This window comes from Stegostoma tigrinum, chromosome 28 (assembly GCF_030684315.1).
Source record: "Stegostoma tigrinum isolate sSteTig4 chromosome 28, sSteTig4.hap1, whole genome shotgun sequence".
Classification (NCBI taxonomy): Eukaryota; Metazoa; Chordata; class Chondrichthyes; order Orectolobiformes; family Stegostomatidae; genus Stegostoma; species Stegostoma tigrinum.
Window position 1 is genome coordinate 34,302,350 of NC_081381.1, and position 10,463 is coordinate 34,312,812.

Consider the following 10,463-nt stretch of genomic DNA (forward strand, 5'->3'; position numbering starts at 1 on the left):
TCTCTCTCCCGTGTATGCTAGAGCCTTGTCCACAGCACAGATCACATCTTGCCTGGCACTGGCTTAAGCCAAATAAAAAGTTTACAAAATAAATTGCTGTATATGTAAAGTGATTATACACAAGTCGTTATTGTGGTATCTGACTCCTCTTGCTGGGTCTGGCATCCCTAACTATGAGGATGATTTTTACATGAGAGGAGAATTGGGTTGTGCCATCTGGCATTTCCTTGTCACTGCTGATTTAACATTGAGACTTCTGGTGGGACAGACTGCCGTACAGCCTGGGTTCAAGTCCTACCTGCTTCAGAGGGGTCTGGCAACTTCTCCGAACAGCTTGGCTAGAAAATATCTAGATTACCATTCACTGCTTGGATTCCAAAGTGAGAATGGCCACTTCACAAGGCATTTGGTCCCTAGCACCTGCCTTTAGGTAAATCTGTTCGTCTTTCAGTGGCTGAGGGCAGTCTGCCACAATGATGGATTCACTCTGGACCTGAAGGTGAAGTGGCCATAGTCTTACTAGACCATAGGGCTGCTGTCTCAGAGACCTATTTGAGGTGACTTTAGTGTGGGGCTTTATTGAGGCAGAGGATTGGACCTCCTGGGGCTGGGTTACTGTGGGGTGGGATATGCCTTCAGTTTTGTTCTAAACAATCATTTGCATGTCCTTTGTCCTCATGCAGTGTCTGTAACTACTCCTTGGGTGTCTGTGCTGTGTAAACTCTAAACTCTACCCCATACTGAAGAAATGTGGTGCCACTGTGCTGCCAGGTTACTGACTGTGTACTTGCTGATTCTCACTGGCAGGAATACTGCCCAGGATGTGTTCAGGGTGCCTGTGACACTACTGTAGTTGAACAGCCTGTCAATGCTGACAGGACTAGTTTGTGGAGAATAGCTGCAAGTTTAAGGGGTGGTTATTGCCAGTGAGGATGGAAGTCTGAAGGGAGGTTTGAGGTGCTGCTTTGGAAGGAGTGGCTGTATTCTACTGTGTGTGTGTGTGTGTGTCTCTTCCTCTCTGCCAATCTATGTGTGTGTGCTTGTGTCTGTCTCTCTCCCTGCGTGTGTGTGTGTGTGTGTGTGTGTGTGTGTGTATATATACACGTACACACTGGAATGATCTGCCTTGTTGTGTGCGTAATCCTGGCATCCAGCCGGCATCCCCTGAACCTGACACACTTCCAATTCAGAACTCGCTGACCATGAAATTACCGAGGGCAGCTCCTTGCTGCGTTTATACAGCCTTCAAGCACAGTCCGCCTGCTGCCTGGCTGTTATTCTGAGCTTCGTGCCCCCTCCCACCCCACTTTTTACCCTGTTAGCCCTGGCCTAGCCGGAGGCTGACTGACAAAATGATAAGGGCAGAAGTCAAACTGGACGTTGCTGGGGTTGGGGAAGAAACACCAAGAAAAATCAGCAAAATAGATCACTGCTCAGCAGCTGATCTGCCCTGTGGGGAGGGCGTTTTTAAAACCAGTTGGGCTGGGTGTCTGGGAGAGAGAGAGAGAGGGATAGAGGACTTAATTTGCCTGAGATGACAAGACTCAAACCCCGGTGGGTCTCTGAAGGCTGTTCGATTTCCAAGCAAGGCAGGGCTTTCACAGGACAGTGCATCTTGTCAATATTCCAGTTTAATGTTGTGATTTGTTTTACTGTATTCATATAGCACCTTTTATCACGTGTCTTATGCACGATTACTTGGTGTTGAGTTAGTTTGGATGCATTTTGCATCAATGCAGAAGCGGGGCTAGAATGTAAATAGGGATATATTACACTCTCCTGATTCATACAATAACCTTGGCTATTTAATAGTAAAGGAAGTGGGAAGAATTAAAGGGACTAACAGGCTTAGTTCATCCCCTTCACGGCAGCCTTTCTGGGTGGACAGATCAATGAAAACAATCTCTATTTTTTGTGCAACTTTTCTCTTTCTACCTTTGTGCCAAGCAGGCTGCATCACCTGTTTGGTGTGAGGGCAGCAGTTACTGTGTAAAGTGGAACATGGCTTACACCTCCTGGCACAACCCCTTTTGGAATTTCAACTCGCAAGGTGTTTGGCCCCCCCTCTTCCTCCCCCTGGGTGTGCCTCTATTGTTCCAAATGACACCTCGTCTCAGACTGTCAAGATTATTTCCCTTCCTAATCCTGAATAAAACCCGTTCGATATCCGCCAGTCTTTCAATAACATTGCTTTAGAGGCTTTTGTTGTGCTGTCAATGTTCTGTGCATTTTGCTCTGTCAGATTTGTAGGCTGGGAGAACTGGCCATCTGACCTTTAGCTGTGATTATGTCTTTACTGAACAAGGTGCTGGTGAGGCCACATCTGGAGCACAGGGAGCAGTTTTGGTACACTTGTTTGAGGAAAGATTTTATTTTTTGAAGGCAGTTTAGATATGGTTCACTAGAATGATTTCCTGATCTGGAGGGATTGGGACTGTACTCACTGGTGTTTGAGAGAAGAATGAGAGGTGATGTCATTGAAACATTCCTAAGGGACTTTACAGGGTAAATCCTGAGAGGATATTTTCCCTCACGAGAGTCTAAAACCAGGGTGTATAGTCTCAGAATTAAGGGGTCACAATTCATGACCAAGATGGAGAAATTTCTTCTCTCAGGGTTGAGTGTCTTTGGAATTATTTGCGGCACAATGCTGTTTTGGCGGGGGCGGGGGGGGGGAGATCCATGTGTATTTTAAATCTGAAAAAGATCAGTAGGTTCTTGATCAGTCGGTGAATCAAGTGTTGGGGGAAAGGGCAGGAAAGTGATTGTGAGGAATATTGGATCAGCCATGATCGTGTAGAATGATGGTGCAGGCTGGAGGGGCCCACTCCTGTTCCCTATTTCTTACGGTATTCCTTACTTTGAAAGAGATTGTGACTAGCTGATCTGTGAAACTGAGACATGTTCCCCAAGCAGAGTTCACATATGTCAAGCTGGGATGGGTGGGTGGGGGGCAGGGGGTTGTGTAGAGTGGGTCAGTGAGGAAGGGGTCAGAGTCCCACATCCCCCGAACAGATTAAATTCTGCATCCCCTAAGAGGGTTTACACAAGCTGGAAATGTGATGTTTCCCATAGCTGAGCGGGCTCATTAATAGGGCGACTTCCAGGAGGTTGTAAAATCCACTGCTCTTCCCCAGCAAGAATGAGCATGCCTTCACATTGTTGAAGGAAGCTTTGATCGTGAAGGGTCTTGCTGTGTGGAGATGGGCTGCCATGTTTGCAAACATAGTAAAGGAACGTGCAATTCAAAAGGGAGATTTTGGAGACGTAATTTGCTAAGAATTCCTTCTGACATGCATTTGTGAATGAGGGTGAGGATTGGGAATTGTAACTGTTCCCAAATGATCCTTTTCCTTGCAGATCATCATCTGGGGACGGACTGAGAAATGTCTGAAGGAGACCTGCGAAGAGATTCGGAGCCTGGGAGTTGAGTGTCACCACTTTGTCTGTGATATAGGGAATAAGGAGGAAGTTTACCAGCAAGCTAAGGCTGTACGGGAGAAGGTAAGCCTGCTCCGGTAACGTGCCTGTGATTGGGCCAGACGCTGGTTACATCATGAGTAATCGAAAGGCCCTGACAAAGTTTTGGGGCCAGGAGTTGGATTCCTACCGAGGCAGCACTGAGACTCCAGTTTCAATAACAGTGATGGGGAAACTACCATTTATTGTCACAAAAACCCATCAGGTTGGCCAAAATCTTTAGGGAAAGCAATGTGCCATCCTTACCTGGTCTGGCCTGTGCGTGACTCCAGACCCACTGCAATGTGGTTGACTCCTAACTGCCTGCCGAAATGGCTTAGCAAGTAACTCAGTTCAAGGGGATTTGAGGATGCAGCGTGGCCCGATCCAATAATACCTAGATCCAACAAAAGAAAAGGCTATTATCTGGGTACACACTGGTGCTGTTGTCTGGTTGTTAGTAAATTGGGACCTGTACGGTTCTGATGGGAGATATTAAACAACAGCTGAGGCTGGTTAAGAGATAACGAGGAGTAGAGCTGAATGAACACAGCAGGCCAAGCAGCATCAGAGGAGCAAGAAAACTGATGTTTCGGGTCTGGACCCTTCTTCAGCTTAGCCTGTTGGTTCTGATCTATGTTTATAGATTCTGTGGCATTCTAAGATGTCCTAGCCCATCATTTTAGCCCTAAAAATATGTCAGCAAGCACAGCTGACTGGATGATTATACCGTTTGGATCTGTGTCCAACATTCCCTTAATAGCACTGTAGGACTTGATCATTCTTTTCAAGGCTTGTGGGATCTTGCTGTATCCAATGTGGTTGCCACACTTTCCCACAAACCCTTTCAAGAAAATGATTTTGTAATGTGAAGGGAGGTGTTATATTAATGGAGAGAGCCTGAGGCACTCTGGGTGAGGGAGAAATCCAAATCTGAGCTTTGTTAACCTCAGTCTGAGTGTGGGCTCATTGCCTTTGGTCTGAAGTTGGAGGGAAGTGAGGGAGGGACTGGTTTGTGACTGATCACTTTGATTGTGCGCAGGTGGGTGATGTCACCATCCTGGTCAACAACGCTGCAGTGGTTCATGGCAAGACTCTAATGGATAGCGACGATGATGCATTACTGAAGTCCCAGCACATCAATACACTTGGCCAGTTCTGGGTCAGTACCAGGCTGTTTGGCATCTTCTAAATATTCCCGTCTCCTCCAGTACAACAGTGATGTGTTATAATCAGAAAAGCTTCTGTTTAATGATCAGTGCTCAAGTGCAGAACTGAAGGTGTGTTGCACTGATTGAAATGTTAAATCCAACTGATTTCTGTCCCATGCTTGTCAATAGCTATTGGTTTTACAATTCGGGGAATTTTCTCTCCTGCCCTGGTCAGTATGGCTCACTCAGTGCAAGCTGTCAAAACCAGATTCACTGGTCATCCATCTTTTAATGGTTCTTTGTGCTATCTGTATTTGGAAAATTGTCCACTGTTTGCTGTCACACATTTAATGTAATTCACTTGTGTGAAATGGTTTGAGTTGTTTGGAGCATCTATTAAAGTGCTGTGTAAATAGAAACTGCTTTCGCAGCTCCCTGCCAAATCTGACTCCTGCTGTCTGTGTGATTGACCTCCCAACTGTAACACAGACGCAGGGAGATTTCAGCAATCCATCCTGGACTCCAACATCCATTTCTGACAGCCAAACAGACTAAAGATGACTTTAATGTGGTCCTGGAAATGCATGATACTATTCTGTGCAGAGCTGCCTACGTTGACAGTCTGGTGGCAATGACTGTTGGGCGCTAAGTTGAGGACATGTGAAATTCTGTTTTGCCGTGCTCTGGAGGACTGGTGGGTGGTTGGCACAGTTCAAGTACGGCTGGTGTTTTGGTTCCTGTTTGGTACAGGAGGGCAGGGAGTAGAGCGGACAATGGTTCACTGTTCCTATTTGAATGTTCCGGTCTTGGCAGTATGAAGTTGAGGGGAGGGATACGAGCCATGACATTGGAAGTAAGCCCCTTCCTCCTCTTCCAGTACCATTCGGTGACAGACACAGAATAGCAGTCCAACTCCGAACTGTCAGTTGCATGACATTATGATGCCTAGGTCCTACCTGGAAACCGGGATAAGAAGCAGTTGAGACTGTAAAATTTGCTTTCTGTGTAATTCTAACTTTCTATCCCTCCCATCCAGACTACGAAGGCCTTCCTACCTCGGATGTTAGAGCTACAACATGGGCACATTGTGTGCATGAACTCTGTGCTGGCACTGTCTGCTATTCCAGGGGCCATTGATTACTGCACTTCCAAATCCTCATCCTTCGCATTCATGGAGAGTCTGACCCTGGGCCTGCTTGACTGCCCTGGGGTCAATGCTACAACAGTGCTCCCTTTCCACACCAGCACGGAGATGTTTCATGGCATGAAGACCAGGTCAGTGCAGACGATAATAGCTTTCCATAAATAGTAGGAACTGCCGATGCTGAAGGTTCTGAGATAACAAGGTGTGGAGCTAGAAGAACACAGGCCAAGCAGCATCAGAGGAGCAGGAAAGTTGACGTTTCGGGCCTAGACCCTTCTTTAGAAGAAGGGTCTAGGCCCGAAACGTCAGCTTTCCTACTCCTCTGATGCTGCTTGTTCTGCTGTGTTCATCCAGCTCTACACCTTGCTGTAATAGCTTTTCATAGCTGGTCAGTGGCAAAGTCTTTGCTCATTGTTCACCGCAGGCTGTTAGAGGGTGAAGCAAGTGTAGTAAGTTAATTCTTTCATAGGATGTGGGCATCGCTAGCTGGGACATCATCTGTCTTTCATTTGTTGAGGTAGCAGTGAATGTCTTTTTTTTTGAACCAAGAAAATCCACGTGGTGTAGGGATACCCGCAATGCCTTAAGGAAGGGATTTTGACCCAGTGACAGTACAGGAACAGCAATTATATTTCCAAGTCAGGATGGTTTGTGACTTGGAGGAGAAGTTGCAAGGGATAGTGTCCCCGTATACCTGCTACTGTTGCCCTTGTGGGTGGCCATGGTTATGGATTTGGAAAATGCCGTTGATGAGGCTTGGCACGTTGCTGAAGTATGTCCTGTAGATGGTACAGACTGCTGCGACTGTGTGCCACTGGTGAAGCTGGTAGTTTACAGCACAGGACCATTGCTGCTACAGAGCAGGAGGTTGGGTGTTGATACCTGACCGTTTGGTTTTGCTTTCTAACAATGCTTGTGCTTGGTTACACAAGACGTGGGGAACTCTGCTGTGTTAGGGTGCTGTGTAAGTGGAAATTCTTCTTTAAAAATCCACATCTTATTAAGAGGCAAGGATGATGAAGGGGGAAAGGGTTTTACAATGTAGGGGTAAGTGCGGAAAATGAGTTGGAGTGGGAGGTTGGAGACAGAAAAGCCAATTCTGGATTTGAAGTTTAGGTGGGGAAAGTCCCAGCAGGATCTCCATAAAAGTCAATGTAATAAAGACTGGACTAACCCAGTGATAAATTGTTCTTTATTCCCTGGTCTGTGCGCTTGAATGTTGATGAACAGAAACATGTTCTCAGAAGCACTTGTTGGAATGGTATGGAAAGAGCTGGTGGTATTTCCTTATTGTGGTCATGTGGCTGTAACTGCCTCCAGTGATTGCTGATGCGATATTTAAAGTATTCAATCCAGTGAGTTCCTGGAGATTGGCACCAGCCCGGAAACGTGTCTCGTTAGATGTCAGGCTTCCACCTTCCTAACCCTGCGATGCTGAGTCTGATTGTATCTGCTGCCCTGGCAGGCTGCAAATCAGCTGAATATGGATTGAGAGACTGGGAAGGGGCTGCACCAGACAGTGCATTTAACTTGTTCAACGATGAAGGCAACTGGGTTGATCTGATCCTTTTGTTTTAAAGCAGCGAACATAAATCAGTCCTGTTTTAAGACTGACAGTGTGCCATTCGGGTGTCTCCCTCTTGGATAGAGTCATTGCTTACTGAGTTGTTAAGATTTGGGGTTGGGTCAGTGCCAAGGTGATAAGTGCAGGCTCTTTCTGCAATCCCTGAGGTGTCTGCACACATTCCAGCCCATCCTCTCCTTGAGGTCAATTTCTGCTGGAACTGTGTACCGACCCGTTGGGGTGGTGTTAAGCAGAAATCTGATTTCCCTTGTGTATTGTTCGTTCCTGCTGCAGATTTCCCAAGCTGTTTCCTCCCCTGAAGCCAGACATGGTTGCTCGCCGGACAGTAGAAGCAGTACAGACTAACCAGGCCCTCCTGCTGCTACCCTGGACCATGCACTTACTGGTCATCATGAAAAGGTGAGTTGGTTTTAAAACTTGACCCCTTGGTCGCTCCCTCCCACACAAGGGCCAGTCTGCTTTGGAGGGAGGGGCCTGAGTGCTTCTCAAAGAAGGGGATGGGTGCTAATGAAGTTCTTTACTTCGGCAAACTCTCAGCGGTGAAGGGGACGTGGGGTTAAAGTATTAGCATTAACGGGCGGAAGTTAAACGTAGGTTAGATTGCAGAGTGGCCAGCGTGTAAAAATTAGTTGCTGCAATTTGCAGAAACCAGGAGAGGGGGTAGCTGGCTCGCTCAGGTGGATTAGAAGGGCCTCCTTTATTTAGACCTTGTGCTTGTAGTGAGAGTAAAAGCTGTCTGGGAGTTCTGCTGAATGAAGAGCTTCAGTCGCCTTTCAGAGAGCACGATACCACCCACAGTGCAGCTACTTAGGGTTGTGTCACTGACAGCATGAGAAGGTCACCAGTGAAATGAGCTGGTGATGACACTTCCTGTCATGCTTCAAACCAAAGCAGGTCAGTGAGATGAGAAGAATTTCCTGTCCTCGAGGGGCAGACACAGCCTCCATTTGAACTACTCCAGAGCTCCCGTTTATTCCTGACTCTGTGCTCCTTAAGAAAAGGAGCGGTTTGTAAATCCATAAAAGTCACTGTGGCTCCACAGGGGTCCAGGTTTCTCTCTGTGCATTGCTGAGTTGGATCGGGTGCTGAGGTGGCCTTGATTGATGGCTCAGTGGAAGCTTGCGAGGGTGACTGCTAATCTGCAGCTGCACTGCACAATGGGTGTGGGATCAAACTTTACCCTGCAGTGCTAACCCTCACTGTCTGACGGCCAGCACTGGCTGAGCTCCTGATTAAGAAAGAGCAGTTAAACCGTTGATAATTTTCCCCTGGGCCTGAGAGATTACAGGCTAAACCCCACATCTAGATTTGAGAGGGCAGCCATGATGAACATGGTACAGAGGGAGAGATAATGGGAACTGCAGATGCTGGAGATTCCAAGATAATAAAATGTGAGGCTGGATGAACACAGCAGGCCAAGCAGCATTGTGCTCCTGAGATGCTGCTTGGCCTGCTGTGTTCATCCAGCCTCACATTTTATTATCATGGTACAGAGGGAGCATTGCATTGAAAGACACTAATTTTCTGTTGCAATGATGAAAGGACATGCCATCTGCTTAGGGTGGCATCATACTTACTGTTGGCACCAATCAAGAACCAGAGTGTCTGGTACCCTGGCTAACAGTTCTCCCTCAAATCAACACCAGCAGAAAATATTATAACCGGTCATTCATCACTTCTGCTGTTTTTCTGATCTTATTATGCTCAAAAGTAGCATCTCCTCAAACACAACTGTACCTTGGCTTAATGCTGTGTGCAGTACACATTGGGACAGGCCTAAGTGAGGTGCTGTGGGGTTTAATTTGCAAATCGAGAAGCATTGTAATGAACTGAATTCTGTTTTGATCTTATTTCTTCCCCCTCTCTGGGATGTAGTATCCTCCCTCACACAGCTTTGGAAGAGATTTACAGGTTTACAGGAAGCTACGCATGTATGGACAGCTTCAAAGGACGAACATAAGAGGGAGACCCCCACACTGATTCCACCTGAATCTCGCAAGCAAGCTGGAAAATGAACTTTGAACAGAATGCGTGCACTGCAGGCCGCTCTGTGGATGTTTTCCGTCATATCTTGCATAATGTTAAGAATTGGATCCACACAGTGGCATTGGTCCTGAGCTCCCTCAAGGCAAATTGTGTACAATCAAACTGGACGTTTAATGTGTGGACCAGAACATAGTCAAGGTGACTTGTCCCTTCAGTTAAATATCAAAGTATGTGAACTTGGAGTGTTGGAAATGGTTCACCAGGAATGCTACATAGCTTCTACTCCTAAATGAGACAGTTGCTGTCCTATGTGAATATACCAGCTGTGTTTTATTCACACTGTGGCATTGACTCCTTACAGCTCCACTCGACTCTGTTTAATGACAGGAATGTCACAGAAATTCATCACTTTTCATTTTAAATCATATTGTAAATTTTAATATTTAAACTGTAATTTACTGTCTGGCCTAAAACCATTAACTATATTTCTTCTTTCTTGGATTTAGTAAATGAATAAAATAGAAAACAGACTGTGTGTCTGGAGGATGCTAATGACTAGCTGCATACTGGTGAAAATCTTCGTAGGAACAAGTGTCATTTAGCTTCTCCGACCAGTTTGGCTCTTCAGTGGCAGATTTGTGATCTAACTGTACATTCCCCCACCATTTGCTGCTTTATCCCTCAGCATTTTTGTTAATGTTGATTGAGCATCACTGTTTGTGGAATAGTCCCAAAATACTACTGTTTGGATGTACTAACCGTATTGCATACAAGGTGAAGGAGGACATTCCCACTCTTAACTTTTCGACTGTCTCAATAAATGCATTGCAGGGTTGAGTACCCGTATCTGTGTGGTTTGCCAGTTCTCCCTTGTATAACACACGGATTGAGACTAGATCGGATTTTGGATTCTGCGCCCACATACAAGGTGGGAACAGTTCAGTTTCTGTGGTTATAGCCACAGTTGATGCTGAATCCCTAACAAGTGTCAGATTTCTGACAGCAAAGCTCTCCTTTTGTACCTCAGGTACAAGAGAATGAGCTCTAGTGCTGTTTTATCATCGTGTTCCCACTGGGCCAGGATGCGACCAGAAATGTTACATCAGTACGTGTCTCCCTCCACTCCCCGCCTCACTGT

The 10,463-nt window shown here is 46.3% G+C and overlaps 1 protein-coding gene across 4 annotated transcripts in view; it reads left to right on the forward strand.

Moving 5' to 3' along the window:
- Positions 1–10,171, forward strand: part of LOC125466665 (short-chain dehydrogenase/reductase 3-like) — a 52,598-nt gene extending 42,427 nt beyond the window's left edge. For 3 of the 4 annotated variants that reach the window (XM_059638072.1, XM_048561491.2, XM_048561492.2), the window contains exons 3-7: positions 3,361–3,504; positions 4,502–4,621; positions 5,647–5,885; positions 7,613–7,738; positions 9,215–10,171. In XM_059638072.1, coding sequence (XP_059494055.1) covers positions 3,361–3,504; positions 4,502–4,621; positions 5,647–5,885; positions 7,613–7,738; positions 9,215–9,299 — 714 coding nt within the window. In that variant the 3' untranslated portion in view covers positions 9,300–10,171. The remainder of the gene's footprint in view (positions 1–3,360; positions 3,505–4,501; positions 4,622–5,646; positions 5,886–7,612; positions 7,739–9,214) is intronic. The other variant, XM_059638073.1, reaches the window with a different exon arrangement.
- The last annotated feature ends 292 nt before the right edge of the window (positions 10,172–10,463 follow it).